Source organism: Trichinella spiralis, assembly GCF_000181795.1.
Source record: "Trichinella spiralis strain ISS 195 chromosome Unknown Scfld4, whole genome shotgun sequence".
Taxonomy (NCBI): Eukaryota; Metazoa; Nematoda; class Enoplea; order Trichinellida; family Trichinellidae; genus Trichinella; species Trichinella spiralis.
In genome coordinates, this window is record NW_003526943.1 from 4,437,555 (window position 1) to 4,454,868 (window position 17,314).

A 17,314-nucleotide genomic window follows, 5' to 3' on the forward strand; every position below is an offset into this window, starting at 1 on the left:
GTTTTGGAAAATATGCATACTTTTTCTGAGGAAATTTTTGAAATTAATTCATTTCAGTTCAATTCTTTCTTCTTCGATTTCAGAGGGAGGATATATTTCATTTATTTAACAGAAAATGTCAAAAGAAAATAAAATTTGTAATAATAATTATTAATTATCAAATATTAAATTGTGCATTAATATTGAAATTGATTGATTTCATCATGATGAGAGGTGACATTTGTTTTGTTTTTTTCGAATTCCTAAAAAAATAATGTAAAATTATATATTTTGACTGAGAGAAAATGAGAGGGGTAGTATTGTGTGTTCACGTTCGATTTGATTTTTCAAAAAACAAACTGTTTCATGTAATATAATATGGAAATTATTATTGGTGATTTTTGATTTGTTGTGCACGTTTTGACCTATTATAACGAAATCAAAGGATGTGAGAGAAATTTTGTGGACCTGTTTTTGGTGAAAGTGGTGTGTGTGTGTGTTGAGCGAGCGTTCCATGCGCATCAGTCACAGCAGGGGTTATCCTATTTTATTATATATATATATATATAGCAGTCTGTTTGATTTTTGAAAATGAAGCCAAATTTATGGACACCGGACGACGGAAATGCATTATTTGTCAAGGTTGCATATTTTTCAAGGTTTAATTAAATTGGTAGAAATTTCTTTTATTTTTCTATTTATTATTTATTTAAATTTAATGAAAATTTTTTTTCTCTCTTTTCTGAAAATCAATGTTGCAGTGATATATTTTAAATTATGATGATTAATAATGACAGTTTAGTCTTATTGATTGATATCATTTGAAAGTATTTGGTGAATTTTAATTTAATCTTTTCAATTGTCTCACGTTTTCCACTTGAGATGGCATTATATATATAAATATATAATACCGTTGTTATTATTATTATTGTTATTTTTTGTTCATTGGTAATGATGTTCGATATTATGGATAAAGAAAAGGTTGGTTGTTTTTAGTTATTATCATGTGGTTGTAATTTTGAAATTATGCCAATAAATTCTTGGCTAATTGCTTTTTCTCAGAATCGATTATTATTATGATTTTTTCTGTAATATTTGTTGTGTTAGTGAAGTTAGTTGTATAGTTGAATGTATGCTTTATGCTTTTACTATTGATCAGTGAAAATAGTCGGGCTTTGATTAATCGCAAGTTTCGCTGACTATATATATATATATATATATATATATATATATATATATATTGTTAAATGGATACTATTTATAAAATTGCTAACTGGCCAATCGACTCGATTGGATTCAGTTTGTGCACGACTTGTAAAATTGCATGCCAAACCGTTTTGTCTTACAAGCAGCTCTGGTATAACGGTGAGTGTGGTGCTTTGCGGGTGGTCGGTCGACCATCAACGGACAATTGTTACCCTTGGTCTGATGATCGTGCTTTGTGCAAAATGACTAATTTGAAAACGGTTGTGTTGTAATTGGAGATGTGCCCATGTGTGATATTTTCAACGTAATCTGACCACACAACTCGGCTACGGTTTCTTTCCAACTTGTAATCAATTGATTCATTTTTCTTTTCTGAATATAATAATAATAATAATATTTCAGTAAAATTTTAACCACAGCTCTCCATTTTCATAGTATTATTTGCATAGTTGGTTGGAATTTTGCATCTGCCTAAGCTAATATTACATCTGTTTTTGCTTGTTGAAATTGAATGCAAAAATAAATAGTAGCATTTTTACGTCAACGTTCGCGTCATAATTTCAAATGGTAATTTTCATTCGAAAGTAATACCGTTTGTTATTTCACATTTGACTTTTTATTGCTTATTGTTAAAACTGACTGAAAATGGGTGTAGGTAAGTCGTTTATTTTTTTTCTGTACTGATTAATTTCTAATTTTGAAAATTCAATCTGTCGTTCGAAATTCTAAATAGAGAATGTGTAGATAATAATAATATTTTAAATTGCAATCGATAAATAAAGAAATTCGAGAGAATAATTAGATAAATTGTAAAGAAAAAAGTTATTGTTCAAATTTAAATTGATTTCAAAGTGTTCACATTTGAAAATATATAGATAAGAGATGATGATTGGCCCATTGGGATGACGCATGGTAGTAGTCGTATGTATGTATGTGTGTGTATGTAATTGAAATTAAAGAAATTTATTATTTTTTTTCTTGATTGTTGTGATTTAAAAAGAACAAATATTTTAATCGAATTTTTTTTCATAAATTTTAATAAATAATGATAGATGTCGTTCGTATTTGATTGAAATTTTTCACCGGCTGAAATGTTACCAGACAAAGGGGAGAACCAGTTCGAATAGTTAGGAATTCTATGGGGTAAGATGTGCGTGCTGATTGTCATTAATCGGACAGAATCGTTTTGAAATTGTCGAGAGAATATCTTTATATGTATATATATGCGGACATGTACTTTGCTACTTGATTTGAAACTTTGTATGAGAAAAGCTATTTTGGTGTTTTGATGAAAAATTTTGCTCGTAAAATAGTTGTTTGGTGTCTATTTTTGTGCGTTTGATCGATCGAATTTTGCCTAGCGTGGCTTATTCAAGAAAATGACCAAATTTATTATTCAGAAGCGTCGTATTTACGTACCACTTGATCCATTCAACTATGGATATTTAAAAATAAATTATATTTTACGTACAATATATTTATACATGAAAATAGTAGTGTCACAAATGGTGGTAGAATATTGTGAAAAAAAAGATACGCGTCGTCATTCATCATCAGCTGAGGAATAAAAAAGCATTCTTGATAAAATGATCAGAAAATTTATTTTCTTTTTTTTCATATATATTGTGTAAGGCTTGAATAATTGTTATAACAATGGAAGTGTCGATTAAGAGTAGGCTCTTGAAAAATTCACTGCTGAGGAATTGCTGCTGTTCAGTGCGTTTTCTTTGTTTGCGTCATTGTTTTCTCTATAATATATTCATTTGATTGTTCTTTTTTGTTTTCAACAAGAGTGCAGGTGTTTCATGCGTGCATGTTGTGTATATGTAAATATATACGGCATGTGATTGTGACCAAATGGATAATTTTCTTCTGTTCTGTATAATAATAATAATAATTTTATTGTAATATATTAATGTTGGTTGTATCTTTTTTTCCATCGACTATGAGCAAACAAACAACGTTTTGTCGTCATCTCCCCGGCGACATTACGTGATCAATTTCACACTAGTCAACTTGGAATTCAATGGGCATTTTTGGTCAATTCTGTGTATGTGTATGTGTGGCCATTGGAATCGGTTGATCTTTCTTCATACTTGACTGACCGGCCGGGAAATCAATGCTTTCACTCGATTGCGCTTCACCATTTTCCCCCAGCGTCGACCGACTCTTGCCGTTTGCTCCAACGCGCCCCCTCCCCATCTCTTATTCTCACTCTCACTCCATTTTCTTCTTCCCCCTCTTCTTCTACTCTTTGCTTTTCGTTCATTCTTCATCATCAGCGTCAGCATTAGCATCTCTTACTCTGCCTCTTATTCTCATTCTCTCTTTCTCGCTTGCTTGCGTTGCTTTTTTCTTTTTTATCAAAGCAAGCTTTTCTATTTACTCTAAACCAGCATTGTGAAAATTGAAACTTGTCTTCTTTCTAAATTATAAAAAAAATTTTAAAGTTTTTTTTTAAACTAAATAATATAATATATATATATATGTGTTGTATATGTTTTATGAATATATTTCAATTTCAGATCTACATCCTCAGAAGAGGAAGATCAGCTTGAAAACGACGAGCTGGATTCGGACGCTGAAGCGGAATTTTTGCTCGATCCCAGCCTGCAACTGGGCGAGTGGTTAAACCAGCTTCAAGTTCTCAGTCAAGTAAACTTATTACTTTTATTATTATTATTACTGTTTATTGGAAAACTTTTCATTTATTTATACATTTACAACAAGTAACAAAAATAGCATATACTTTTTTTTGAATATTTTCTGAAAAATTTTTCGCTTGGGCTATTATATATATATATATTGCTCGAAATCGATGCGCGCTTCTTCGCTTCGGCTACATGAAAAGCGATACACATTTTTAATTGCCTATTAAAGTGATACTTTTAGCTTGAAAGAAATTATTGAACATCCGCTGTTGTTGTTTAATTTGAAATTTCTTATTCATCATCATCATCATCATCATCATCGTTTATTGCATGAAATTTTTTTTATTCTTTGTCATTCTATAAAAAGAAGTTTTGTTGGGCTGGGTTTATCATTTTTAGAAAAACTTAATTTTATCACAGCGATCTGGTTATTAAGCAAGCATAATTTTTGCCAACTATAACTAACTAGCTCCAGTTATCCAGCTGGGTTGGTTGACTTGACTAGCTTTATAACTGGCTAGCCAGCCAGCCAGCCAGCTGCTCTTGCGATGATAAGTTTGCTATTCATCCAGAGAAGAAGGATAAATAAAAGCAGGCATAAAAAGATAATTGAGTTGGTTTGTGTTAATGTTCAAAAAATTGCAATTTGTCAATTATAGCTAGTAGCTTGCATTTTATTTTCCATCCATATATATGTGTATTAGCATCAGTCGCAATTCAAGTTTGTGTGTGTTTGTTTTGCATTTTCTTTATTTGCACAGAAAATTTTCGCTTTCTTGTTACAGTTTGTCGAAAATATTATTTGCACTTAACAGTGCGAGTGCAGTTTAAAATTTTGAACAACTCTTATCGCATGATTCATCTTATATATATGTTAAATTATAAGTTTAAATTTCATCCAATCGAAATGAAGATGATGATGATGATGCAAAAAATTGTCGGCTAACAAAAGCAAGCTAATGTTGTTTGTTCGTATAGACGCAGCAGCTGTATTTGTTTGGTTTTCTCTCTTTTTGTTGCTTAGCTTTTTTCAGAGGGTAAACAATGCAAAATGTTCGGCACGATTTTTTTAAAATTCTCTTCTTTTTTCAGCTCTTCTAAGCAGCTATACAACGAAGCATTTTTTTCCCCTTTTTTCTTTGAATGAATAATTTTTGTTTAATTAAAATAACAATTTTTTTTGAGCACAAATAACTTATTCGGTAACATCAAAGTAGAATTGTTTCTCTTCTTTTCTACAGCACAACGTTCGCATTGTTATCGAAGAGACGAAGTTTAAATTTTTTTTTTTATTGCATAATTAATTTTGTAAAAATTATTCAAGCAACAGTGAATGGGAGAATGGTAGTTTAACATTTGAAGTCTTGCTATCTATTGTCTTATTTGTAAAAGGGAAAATAGCAAGAAGCGGTATACGGTCTTGGTGAAATTTGTTTTCTAATATCTATATTTTTTCTTGATTTTCATTCTGATGATTCTTTTGATGTTAATTAAAAATTTTTTTTTAAAGTTCTTTTATTCTTTTCCAATAAATTAATGGAATTGGGTGATATTTTATTAAATGTTGGTGCTGATTGCAATCTTGGAATACTGTTCAATTTTTATCGTATTATATGATTAATTTTGTAAAATACTTGCATGCGCTGATTGATGCTTTTAGCAATTTTAATATTAAAATAGCAACTGGTAAATGTTAAGGAAACAGTTGTGTTTGGTGTTCTTTTGGTCGATTGCACGAAGCAGGTAATTGCGCTGGCTCCATCATCATCAGACCGACGCTATTTTATATAATTATAATAAGGTTTTGAAAGAGGAGGAGATTCGCTTTTAGCTTTCTCTTTCTACGCCCACTCTTCTGGTTTGTATGAATAATTTCAAGTTTTTCGTAAACATGATTTAACGATCAATTTCGTGGTTTTCCGCTTCTTCTTCACTTACGTAAATCATTTTCACATTTACTCGCTTTTCGTGCTTGCTTGTTTAATAATTGTCAAAATAACATTGGAGAAAGTGGTTTTCAAATGAATCGCACAACGTTCGATTATTATCAGCCACAACAGCACCAACAACCAACTAGCCAACCACCAACTGCGCATATAGTCTCTCTGATCCTTGCTATTTCACGTGTTCTTGACCTAAAATTGTGGTTCATCTTGAACGTTGAACAGCAGCCGACAAGCATTGTTTTCAATTTTGCATAAAAAGCCGAGCCATTTGGTTGGTTGGTGTTGTTCGTTTCATGTGTGTGTGTGTGTGTGCTGCTTACGCGTTATATTTATTCTGTATACTTGGGTTGCTGCATGATTTTACTTCTGCTGTGTGTTATACGATTTTCTTTCGTTGTGCTTGTTGTTGTTCTTCATCATAAACTGACTAATTTTGCACATTTTTCATCTTTCATCTACTGACCTTGTGCTTTGCTCGTCCCATCATCTCGTCTGTTTGACCATTACTTTTACTGATGTATGTATAAGCCTGCTTGGTATCGTTGGTTTCTTTTCTTATATTCATTAATCCCACAAGCTGATCTGTGAATGAATGTTTCGAGCGTTGTGTCGTGTATATACGCATGTATATGTATGCAGGCATGCATGCATATGCTTGTGCATGTGTTGTGTACGTTTTCTCTTATTTCGTTTTTTTGCTGCCCATTTGTGTTTGAACGCCACACGTTGTCGCCAGACGGCAACGGCTCTGTCCGTCTGACCGGGACGGAACAGCTGCTGAGTAAAGTTGCGTGTGCGCGCCCCGTTTGCCCTGTCTGATGACTGACCACCCTTAGTGTGGGTAAAAATTCTGGGGTCAGCTACAACAATGACCGACCCCCTGTTGGCGACCATTCATTGCCCAAAACCGACGCTGCTGAGCGAAATCTTACTCTGTCTCTGCTGTGACACACCCGCGCATCCGAAATCTACCATGTGTCTTCAACTCAACAGCGGCAAACTTATTTTTCAGTGGGTTTTTTCTGTTTAAAAATATATGTATATTTTCTTTATTCTGATTTTACATGTACTTTACTTCTCTTTTTTTTGCTGTGAAAATCACAGTAATTCTGCTTGTGTTAGCCAAGTCGATGTGATTAAGTTTAGCTAAATTTTTTTGCTTGTGTTTATTTTTTCCAATTTTATTTATAATTTACTCGATTTTTTGTTAGTCTTCATACTTTTTATGAGGCGTATTGATGTAATATTCTTCTTTCATTAATTTCACTACAGTATGACAATGTTGATAAAAACATTCAAGTTAAGTTATTGCGTATGCTGCATGAGTATTATTAGGATGTTCGAAATGTTTTACCCTTCTCTCCTCTCTGCCTCTGCCTCTGCCTCTCCCTCTCTTTTTTAAGCTCATATTTTATTTTTAATATTAAAAAATATTTTCTGATAATTTCAACATCTCTGTGAAAATGGGGAATTCATTTATATTGCATTGGTTTGCTAGCAATGAATTGTTGTTGGACTGTTTGATTCCATTTCCCGATCACTTTCATACACTGCAATCAATATTCCTTCGCTTATGATAAATAAATAGACAGTGTGGAAAATCTTATTGATTTTTTTTCATCACGTTCAAGACGACAAGACGAGACACTTTTTGCGTGATCTATAAAATGCTCTTGATTTATAATTGCAGTTAGTTCATTATAATTGCCATTGCTGTTATTATTGCATCCAATTTATTTATTACACATATAGTAGGCAAGGTTCTTATTTCTGTGACTCATTTACAGATATCGTTTATTCTGTTGTTTTTTGTCCATTTATGAGAGAGAAAGTTCAGCTAGTGGAATATAATAGTATTTTTTTGATGTATTTGCTTCCGTTGTCCAAATTTTTGTAAGAGAATAATTTTGTATTTTATTTTTGACATTTTGAAGTTTTTCTTTCAAATTTGACATCTTGTCAAAATCAGTTTTTACAAAACGATTCATATGACAAAGGAAGTTTATCATTTCAATTCAACCATGCTTTTCTGTGCGTGTCGTTTTGATTATTGCGCGCATAAGTTGAGAAGAAGAAGAAGAAGAAGATTTGGAATATTTTCAACATCGGGCTGCACACATCTGGGCTTCTTGTTCACTATTATTATTATTATTATTATTATTATGATTATTATTACTGAATGCTTTTCAGAATCACTTGTCAGCGGTACGGTTTTTATCTATATCTGAGCTTTTTTCATTTTCTTTGACTTTTAATAAAAATGATCATCAGTGTAGCCTGTGCATCAATGGGCGTCAATGAAGTAGAAGGAAGGAAGGATAAATGAAGGAAAAGCTGTCCGGTTGCTGAAACGCGCCGCTGGTCAGCCGCTTATTTAGCGTCATTGAACCGTTAATGCTGTTAGTCAACGCTGGATTAGATTATTATTCATTAAGTGATGAAACGGTTCACTTCCGTATGGCAAACGTCGTCTGTACGATCATTTTGTCTTTCCTTCCTTCCTTCCTTCCTTTTTGATGTTCTTCTTTTTTGTAGTGGATGTTTTTTTTCTTTTTTTTCATTTGTTTGTTTTATTCAGCTTTTTAAATGCTAATATTCGTCTGCTTCTTTATGCTGCTGCTTTTCATAAGCTAATCGCATCATTTTTTATAATCATCATTTACTACTATTATTGTATGAACAGTTCGATGAAATGGTATGTAGGCGTTTTGAATGGATTTTTTTTTCTACTTATGATGGATAAATTCACTGTGTTTTTCTTTTGATAATTCATTTTTACTAATGAAATAACGATTAATTAATTGGCAGTTGACATGGCAATCGAGGCAAATTTTCTGCTCGTTTTTCTGAATAAAATTAAAAGGAGGGGGGGTTGGTGAAAATTGCTTTTTTTAATCGTAGCAGAATCATTACTCATTTATCATTATTTTAACAGTCTAAGATAATTTTTATTATGTAATATGTTGTGACTTTTGATGAAATTTTATTTTTCAAATTAACGCACCTGCGTGATTTTTTTTTGTAGAAATTTTTTGGCATTTCTTTGATTCTGTTGGTGTTATGCAACTTGTTGGCCACGATGATGTTTCTTATATATATATTTTTTTGTTTTGCTTTTGCAAAAATAGCAAAAGTGTAAAATTGCAACTTATCTTAGTGTACACAAATTTTTGCATCAGTTTTTATTTGTTATCTTTATGTTTATGAAACAAAATTATACGAGCAAAAGATGCAGATAAATTTCAATTTTTAGCTAGATGTGTGAGCATCTCTTTTTAATATTCGTTTAATATTTATAAATTTGCGTGATAAAGTTCAAATTTCTGAAAAATTGCTATTTTTCTAGATTATTTTGGGGTGGATTAAGAAGATTTTCGATTGTGTGTGCATTTTGTGGGGGTTGTTCAGGGTAATTGGATCGACCTCTATGGTCGTGCGACCGAATTGTCTGTCAGCCTGGGCAATTAGAGGTCCGGGCCGATTTTGGGGGAAAACATTTGTCCAGGTCAAGCTGCTTTAGGCATGATCGGGCAGGGTTTATTGTGTAGCTTGTGGTCGATTGGCTCGGTTGAAGCGACTGTTAACAGTCGACGTTAGAGAAGAAGGGGTTAGTGAAAATCGAACCTGCGAATCTCATATGCTTTACATGCGCACGCTGCACGCAAGCAAGCAGGCTTTTCTTTATCTTTAATGTATGGCATTGGATTTAGAAGTGGCCCTGCTTTTCAATTTGCTTAATGGAAAACTCTTGCAGAGGCTGTCTCCTAGTTGTTACGGCTGCTGCGGTTGTTGTTGTTGTTGTTGTTGTTGTTTTATCTTTGGCAAAAGGTTTTTCCTTTTGCACCACGGGTTGGCAATTTACTAGCAACCTGACATCCTGCCAGTTATTTTCATGCAGTTGTTCTTGGGGAAATTATGCATCTGCTGGCCGATATATCTGCATATATAAATAGAACAAATGATAATGTGGTGTGAAAGCTTAATTTACTAGAAATATCAGCACGGGGTCAGCGGATCACATTGCTCTGAAAGCGGTTCACGTTTATTTACGTCATTTAAAAATGCTTCATTGAAATTAATTTTATTGTAAGAAAGGATCCATTGGTATATTGTATCTGTTGGTATATTTCGGTGAAATATTGATTATATTTCAATATTAGTTAAAACATCTTTGTACGATAAATGTTATTTTCTACGTACATAGCAGCTGTCTAATCTGTATAATCTATATATGTATTGAAAGAAAATTCCAAAATGCAATCAATATATACTCCATTTTTAGCATGCTGATCATCGGATCATTTATCTCAATTTGGTTTAATTAATCATTTCTGTACATTATATTTTACAATTGACTTTATTGGAACAAAATTTAAGCAGGTGGTGGTGGTGGTGTGTGGTGGCGAATTTTATTAATATTTCATTTGTATTTTATATAATTTGGAAATTTTCTAAGAAATGTACAGCGCGCGTAGAGTGTGTAGGAGGAGAAGAATATTTCGAATATTTTTCTATTCCATTGGTTGATGATTTCATCATTTTTGAGCATTACGACGTGTCTTTTTGGCTTCTTCCTCTTGACGGAATTTGGCTGCTGTTGTCCGCTTATGCGAATAGCAAGCGTCATTCTTTGACTGACTTCTAATCTATTCTCGGTAATGGCAATGACAATGGCGAATGGAATATTTTATAAAATGAAAAATAAATAACTGCACTGGTTGACGATTGTTTGTGATTGGGTTGGTTTGATTGCATTCATTTTTAGAATATGCTATAGACTGCCATTGAACATTTATTTCTCTGTAAAAGTCACTTTAGAAAGACACTCTTATGTTGTTCTTCTCTAATTAATTTCACCTATGGAAGCATGGGAAAAGTAGAAGTAATTCTTCTATTATTATTATTATTATTAAATTTGGTTTCGTAATTGATTTCATTTTATATATTGCTCTTACGACTAACTTTGACTAAATTGCTGGACATCATCATGCGCAACTGCTATCGCATCATCTGCTATTCGTTAGCTTTTGCGTTTGCTCTCGTTCTTCTATATATTGTCTCAGCGAAGAAGAAGCGGCTCTTTTATTCTGCAAGTAGCGATGCAATTCAGCTTTGCTTGTTGTGTTTGTATGGCTTGTTCACCTGACTTGATTGAATTTTGCTTTTCATTTTATATTTGTTATACATGCATGCTCGTTCAGTGTTCGTTCAATAGCGTCAATTCAATGCTTGTTGCATTTTATCTATCATTTATTCGTTTGTTTTAATCTGTTAATTTGATCTCCATTTGAACATGTTGCTTTGTGAATTGGTCTTGTATGCTGCAGTCTAGTCTGTTTCATAGTTGCACGTCAAATATGTTGATTTATTTTTACCATTTTGAGACATGTAAGTTTTGATTTTTTTTCCCTCTTTTTTTTCCACCTGCTTTTTCATCAATTTCCGCTTATGCATGTCACGCACACAACGTGAAACATTTCCTAATAGCGAAAACAGCATGCGTAGTTTTAATCAGTTTTATTGATAGATATATTTATTTATATTTATATAAAAGGGAACGATTGGGGTATTGATGGATACCTGAGATTTGAGTAGCTGCTAACTGTGCGTGTTCGTAGGTTGGTTGCTCTGGCAATCTTGTGTCTGTGTTTCTGCATTTGCGTATGAGGAGATGGATTTTTTAAAATATTTTATAAATTGAAGATTTATTTTCGCCAAAAGTACGGGGGGGGGGGGAGTGAGAGGTAGAGGAAAACAGGGTAAATGGAGAATAACGAGAGAAATAAAAATAAGAAGCTTTTTGTTTTCACCGTGTTGGTAAGTTCAAAATCGTTTCAATTGGTAATGGAGCTTGGTCTTGTGGAGCTGATAAGAGAAGCTTGACAGTGAGTGTAGATACACTTATCTGGCGATGGATCGGCGTCAGCGGGTCGGTTCAGCGAGTGTGCTTTGCTTGCATTTGCTTTTTAGAAAGCTTTTTATTATTTGACGAATGGTGCGTGTTTGGTTGTTTGTTTGTTGCTTGTGGTAGTTTGTTTATTTATTTTTTTGGGTTTGTAAATGAGAGAAGAAAACAGTGTCGATGAATCCGTTTTGTTGTATGTATTGCGCGATTTATTTTTGTTGCGCTGCTTTTGCAACAGCAGCAGCAGCACTAGCTGCAACAACGCTGCCAATGACGTCACTCAGTTGTACAATATGTGAAGGCGAATGGAGTGGGAAAATTGTTTTGTCTAGTTCTACGCTTTTTATTTTTACCATTTATCTGTTTGGTTGGTTTTTGGAAACAGAAACTTTGTCATACTTGCTATTTATGCTGCCAAGTCTTTGAAGGGCATTTTATGTATTATTTTTCTGTACACCAACTTGAAAGGCAACAATAAATAATGATGTTGCTTATTTCTTTTTCTACGCGCTCAACAGAGAGTAGAGAAATTCGTTTTTTTTTTCTGTTGTTGTACGTATTAATATTAACGTGTTATGTATTGTGTATTTTTTTCAGGGTTTGGACGGCTTGAGTTCAACGAATAGCAGCGTTGTTGTTGGAAGCAACCACCAAGAATCTTTAATGCCGACCACCCCGACCAGGAATCATGGTGATACTGCTGCTTCTTTCTATGCTGCTGCGAAGCCTGTACCCCCACCGAAACCGTCGATCGACTCTTACAAATATTCCAAAGCTAATTTAGAAGGTAAAATTTTTTGTCTATGCGTGCGTTGAAAGCAAAAGAGAGTAGCACCTTTTTTTTGAAATTTGTGTTTGCAGAAAGTGCGGATGTGGATTTGGACGCACTGATTGGCGAACTATGCGCTCTGGAAAGTCAATTGAACGCGCCAGAAATGCCTGGCTTGATGATGACGACAGGTTCTAAAACGGTTTCGAAGGATTCTTGCCTTGGCGGCAGTCGTCATTCACGAGTGAGCAGCGATGGAGGTGGACCCGCTGCATATGCCGGTGATCGTGTTAAAGCTGTAAAATTGGATTTTACTTTATCTTTTATTTTTTTTTGTTCTTACTTTTCCATTTATCTATATTTCTCATTTAGGGCGGAGATGTTCAGGCAAGGTGCAGAAGTCCGGACACAGATTCAGCTTACTGTGATACGATGAGCATTCTCAGTGAATCGACTCAATCAAGCAGTAATCGTAGTGGTGAAAGTGGTGGTTCTACTACTGACAGTATGCGAGGTTCTATGACCACACCTTCGCCTACGCAGGTGAAATTGCTTTGTCCAATATTATTGTTACATATATTATGTACGTGTGTGTGAGGGTAGAATGCTCTTTTTTGTTTGATTACTTGGTGTAAATGCACAGACTTTTTTTACATACTTTAAACAAAACTAGCAACTGACAAAAAGCACCGCACACTGTTATCCGTAATGCATTTTTTGCATTTATCACATGCGTTTCTGAAATCTGATTAGCTAGTTTTTTGGTTGTTTTCTGAATGACGAATGAACATTTACAACAACCTATTCAATTTATAAAAGTCGCTTTTTGAATGTTTCGAGTTTAGAGTTAAATGCGAACACAGTTGCATTAACATGTGCAGTTGTGAAAAGATTGCATTTAGCCAAAAGTTGTGTTTATGCAGATATGCAACTTTTTAATTTTTAAAAAAATAGTGTGTACATTTTAGAAAAGAATTTTGAACAGTTCAGTGAACACAGTGTTTTTATTTTCAGAGTTTGAAAATGAATTTAAAATATGTTGCACATGTTGGTTAGTTGATGTATTTTTATTTGTTGTTTTCAGTTGATTGAAGCAGTTAAAGCCCAAATCCGAAACGTAAAAGAGGAAATTCAACGGGAAAATCTGACAGAGGTATATATGTGTGCGCGCATACATACATTTATGTATAGTTAGTTTGTTTATTCATATGTAGTGGTTGTTGAAGTTATATATAAATCTTTTCTGTTAGCAAGTATATTGCTGGCTGAGATTGATTGACTGACTGGACTCACTGATCGAACTAGCATGTGTTAATTTTTGCTCTAGGCTGAGATTACTGAACGATTGAAGAACGAAAAGATCAAAATTGCATTGGAAAAGATGAAAGAAGCTAGCATTAAAAAAGTATACATATATATATATATATTTTTACTTTTCATTGCGTGTACAATGTTGTTGGCAGTTTAAAAGATGTTTTTTTTTTATTTTCAGCTTTACGTGAAAATCTTCACTCCAAATGGAAAAAGTTTAAATATGTTGATTGACGAACGATGGAGTGTTGCATATGTGTTGAAATTGCTTGCCGAAAAGCATCGTCTCGACGTGTCGCTTAATCATGCAATTGTCGAATTTTACCCGGATTTGTATATGGGTATGCAAGTTTTGTTGTTGTGCTCATATTGCTTTACCACCATTATGTTTAAACATATGTTTGCGAGTTGGTTGGAATGTAGATAGAAGGATAGATAGATGGATGGATGGATGGATGGATGGATGCATAGACATATAATTAATGTGATTTATTATAACTTTTTTCTGTTGGTTTAGAACGAATTTACGAAGACCACGAACATCTGATTGAAAACATACTGATGTGGACACATGGATCGCCGAACAAATTGTTCTTGATGGAACGCAGAGACAAATACCATGTGTTTTTGGAACCTGAAAAATATTTACTGGACGATACTCATTCTGACAGAAATTCGGTGTTCAGTCTTGAAGGTCGACGGCAACTGATTGAGGTGTGTCTTATTTTTTTTTCTACGTGAGATTATAATTTTCTAATCTCCAATGTATGATGAATGTTTAGGAATTTTTTTCCCCATCTCGAGTGCAGCCTCCAGAACTGGAAGGGGTATTGTATTTGAAATCCGACGGCAAAAAGTCGTGGAAAAAACATGTATTCGTTTTGCGAGGTTCTGGTCTTTATTACGTACCAAAAGGAAAATCTAAGGTATGCGCAAAAAATATTAGTGCAATTATATTATCATTGCTGCAGTTTAATAATGGGTGATTTGAAAATTTTATTTTCATTTTTAGTCCTCAAGGGATTTGGTTCGCCTGATGCAATTCGATGTAATAGAAGTTTACAGTTCAGTTGGTTGGAAAAAGAAGTACAAAGCTCCGACGGATTGGGGTTTTGCTCTCAAGGTTGGCAATGGCTTTTTTTCATATTTTTTTATTTGAATATTCATTAAAATTATGCATGTTCATCATATTCAAGATGTATCGTGGTGTAGCTAGTGTATATTATTTTTGCTTTGCAATTTTTGATCGTAGTTTTGAAGTTGTAATTTATAGTATGAAGTGGACAAGATAGAAGTTGTATTTTTATTAGTAATTTGTAATGTAATTTTGTCAATTTTCTTGCGGTGAAGGTAGTCGTGAAGTATTTGTGCAAGCAAGCAAGTATAATATGAGAGCAATGTATTGAGGCAATATATATATAATTGGCTTTTTGAACAATGCATAAATGAAAAGGAAGCAGGCCGACTGTTCCAGTTCTACTTGTTCACGTTGATTCCAACATATTCGTTTTTCTTTTTGCCATCAGAATAATTATACAGTCGAATGTGTGTTTGTGAAACTGTTGGTTAAGCCGACTAACTATAACTATACTATTTGTTCAACATAGCACCAACAATTAGAATAATAGCAACAATGTTTTTGTTATGCTGTTGCTGCTTTTCAGCATCCTCAAATTCAAGTAAAGGCGTCGAAGTATATCAAGTATTTGTGCGCAGAAGATGAACGTTCGTATCACAAATGGCTTACTGGAATTCGACTTGCTAAGGTAAATTAATTAAAACAGATTGTAATTTTGTCTGAGTTATAATATATCCATATTAATTCGTTTGTTTGTTTTATAGAGAGGTCAACAGTTGTTGGAAAATTTTGAAGCTCAACGTAATCGTAGCGGTGTCTGGTCTTGCTTAAGCATGGACAGTTTGAGTGTTTCAAACAGGAGCTCTGCAACTGCCAGCTACTCCAGTGTTCATGTGAATAAAGCAGGATCGTACAGCAATAAGATGCAGACCCGTAGTATGGTTGTGACGGACATGCCGGTTATGGTCGAAGGTCCAAGAAGTGGTTGTGACAGTCCAATTGGTGGAATGGTCGGCCGAAATGCTGCCGGTGCTGGTGGAAGTGATACCAAAAGCATATGCAGTGGAAGCACTACAGATTCTGCAGATCAGGGTTCACTGAATGCTTTTGAGACCGACTCTTGCACGGGTACGATCAAAAGGCGTCCTTCAAAGGCCAGTTGTCCGAAAATACCGTTGACTGAAGCAACGAAGCAACAAATACAGCACGTTCTTGGTTCTCACTTGCAACAGCCATATTTTAACAGTTCTGCTGCTGCAACTAATGTCACTAATCATGATATGGTGATGACAATGATGAATTCAGATGCCAATTTTGATGAGGAAGCGGATTCGGATGAAGAATTGCCTCCACCTCCTCCACCGTTGTTGACTGGTAATGAAATGTCGGATTCATCATCGTCATTGTCCTCCGCGATGTTTCCACCACCACCACCGTTGTTTACGCACACTGCATCTGTTGTAACTGTAGCAACTACAACTACCGTTGCTTCTTCCGCTTTGACTAGTGGTATACAACAAGTGGACAAAAATGGATCATTGACGAATAATAATAGAGCCGTTTGTTCGGAGTACGGGTTGTTGCCTGCTCCTCCTGCTCCGCCACCTTTGAACTGTTACACTACTACTCATCAGCATAATAATTATCATAATCATCAGTCGTCTGTTTCGCCGACGGCGAGCATCAGCAGTTCCACTTCATCATCAGCACGATTGGGCGCCAAACCTCCGCCTCCTCCACCACCGAAACGCAGCGATGCTACAAAATTGACCACATCTTTGTCAACAATAGCAGCAGGGCCGGTGAACAATAGCAACAATACTACGGCTAAGTTTGTCAAGCAGCAGAAAGTGCCACACCCATCTCCGCCCCCTCCTCCAACGCCTGCCCGAAGTAACGAAAATGCCGCGAACAATTTCCACATGGAATTGCAACAAGCAATGCAGAAGCGCCTGCGCCAACTGGAAGGTTCTTCCTCTACACCTCTCTAGTTTTGATTGTTGAAAACTGCAATTCAGCATTTTGAAATTTGTTTATTTGTTTGTTTTTGTTTATTTTGCCGGTGTTCATTATTTTATTTTGCATTACGTTTGATGAAATGTCATTTTGATTGCACTTATTTTTCTCATGTTCAATTTTTATTATTATTATATACATATACTACTGCATTGCTTTTTGATTATACTGTTTTATTTTTTTTTTATTTTTGCAAGCTTGATGTAGAAGCGACGTTTTTTTTCCACTCGACATCATCCTGCCAGTGGCACATATTTCAATTATTTATCATTATTACATTTTGGTTGTTCGGTTAAAGTACAGGCACTTTCCGACATTGCAAATTTTATTTTGTGTGACAGAAAAACGGAGTGCCATTTTCCAAATAAAATATATTTGATTAATAAGTACATTTGTGTGAGAAAAAAATCATAACCGGTTTTTTGTAGCTATTATCCTTGAAAATCATTTAGT

General features: G+C 34.3%; 4 protein-coding genes across 4 annotated transcripts; 3 read left to right on the forward strand and 1 right to left on the reverse strand.

Annotated features, from left to right (window-relative positions):
• The first annotated feature begins 1,226 nt into the window (after positions 1 to 1,226).
• On the forward strand, positions 1,227 to 2,753 carry Tsp_01105 (nucleolar MIF4G domain-containing protein 1). The gene is made up of 4 exons (XM_003376864.1): positions 1,227 to 1,453; positions 1,588 to 1,633; positions 2,061 to 2,114; positions 2,586 to 2,753. The coding sequence occupies exons 1-4, from the start codon at positions 1,227 to 1,229 to the stop codon at positions 2,751 to 2,753; spliced, it is 495 nt and encodes a 164-aa protein (XP_003376912.1).
• A 3,593-nt stretch (positions 2,754 to 6,346) lies between these two features.
• Tsp_01104 (nucleolar MIF4G domain-containing protein 1) lies at positions 6,347 to 6,676 on the reverse strand. Its single transcript, XM_003376865.1, has one exon. The coding sequence runs from the start codon at positions 6,674 to 6,676 to the stop codon at positions 6,347 to 6,349; it is 330 nt and encodes a 109-aa protein (XP_003376913.1).
• Positions 6,677 to 9,519: 2,843 nt separating this feature from the next.
• Positions 9,520 to 10,427, forward strand: Tsp_01103 (nucleolar MIF4G domain-containing protein 1). The gene is made up of 3 exons (XM_003376866.1): positions 9,520 to 9,665; positions 9,783 to 9,822; positions 10,239 to 10,427. The coding sequence occupies exons 1-3, from the start codon at positions 9,520 to 9,522 to the stop codon at positions 10,425 to 10,427; spliced, it is 375 nt and encodes a 124-aa protein (XP_003376914.1).
• Positions 10,428 to 11,882: 1,455 nt separating this feature from the next.
• Positions 11,883 to 16,836, forward strand: Tsp_01102 (putative PH domain protein). The gene is made up of 12 exons (XM_003376867.1): positions 11,883 to 12,008; positions 12,285 to 12,474; positions 12,549 to 12,754; positions 12,829 to 12,999; positions 13,541 to 13,609; positions 13,784 to 13,861; positions 13,949 to 14,108; positions 14,285 to 14,481; positions 14,550 to 14,693; positions 14,780 to 14,890; positions 15,432 to 15,533; positions 15,610 to 16,836. Exons 1-12 carry the CDS (start codon positions 11,883 to 11,885, stop codon positions 16,834 to 16,836), a joined length of 2,781 nt encoding a protein of 926 aa, XP_003376915.1.
• Positions 16,837 to 17,314: the final 478 nt, after the last annotated feature.

What these genes read in the sequence shown, in the direction of transcription:
- Tsp_01104 (XM_003376865.1), bottom strand. Translation starts at nt 6,676, where the DNA reads ATGGTCGCCAACAGGGGGTCGGTCATTGTTGTAGCTGACCCCAGAATT.
- Tsp_01105 (XM_003376864.1), top strand. Translation starts at nt 1,227, where the DNA reads ATGGATACTATTTATAAAATTGCTAACTGGCCAATCGACTCGATTGGA. An exon ending in AATTTGAAAACGGTTGTGTT is followed by an intron (nt 1,454 to 1,587) that starts GTAATTGGAGAT and finishes ATAATATTTCAG; the next exon opens with TAAAATTTTAACCACAGCTC. An exon ending in ATGGTAGTAGTCGTATGTAT is followed by an intron (nt 2,115 to 2,585) that starts GTATGTGTGTGT and finishes TTTATTATTCAG; the next exon opens with AAGCGTCGTATTTACGTACC.
- Tsp_01102 (XM_003376867.1), top strand. Translation starts at nt 11,883, where the DNA reads ATGTATTGCGCGATTTATTTTTGTTGCGCTGCTTTTGCAACAGCAGCA. An exon ending in AAGAAGCTAGCATTAAAAAA is followed by an intron (nt 13,862 to 13,948) that starts GTATACATATAT and finishes TTTTATTTTCAG; the next exon opens with CTTTACGTGAAAATCTTCAC. An exon ending in TACCAAAAGGAAAATCTAAG is followed by an intron (nt 14,694 to 14,779) that starts GTATGCGCAAAA and finishes TTTCATTTTTAG; the next exon opens with TCCTCAAGGGATTTGGTTCG.
- Tsp_01103 (XM_003376866.1), top strand. Translation starts at nt 9,520, where the DNA reads ATGGAAAACTCTTGCAGAGGCTGTCTCCTAGTTGTTACGGCTGCTGCG. An exon ending in AGCAACCTGACATCCTGCCA is followed by an intron (nt 9,666 to 9,782) that starts GTTATTTTCATG and finishes TAGAAATATCAG; the next exon opens with CACGGGGTCAGCGGATCACA. An exon ending in TTGCTCTGAAAGCGGTTCAC is followed by an intron (nt 9,823 to 10,238) that starts GTTTATTTACGT and finishes AAATTTTCTAAG; the next exon opens with AAATGTACAGCGCGCGTAGA.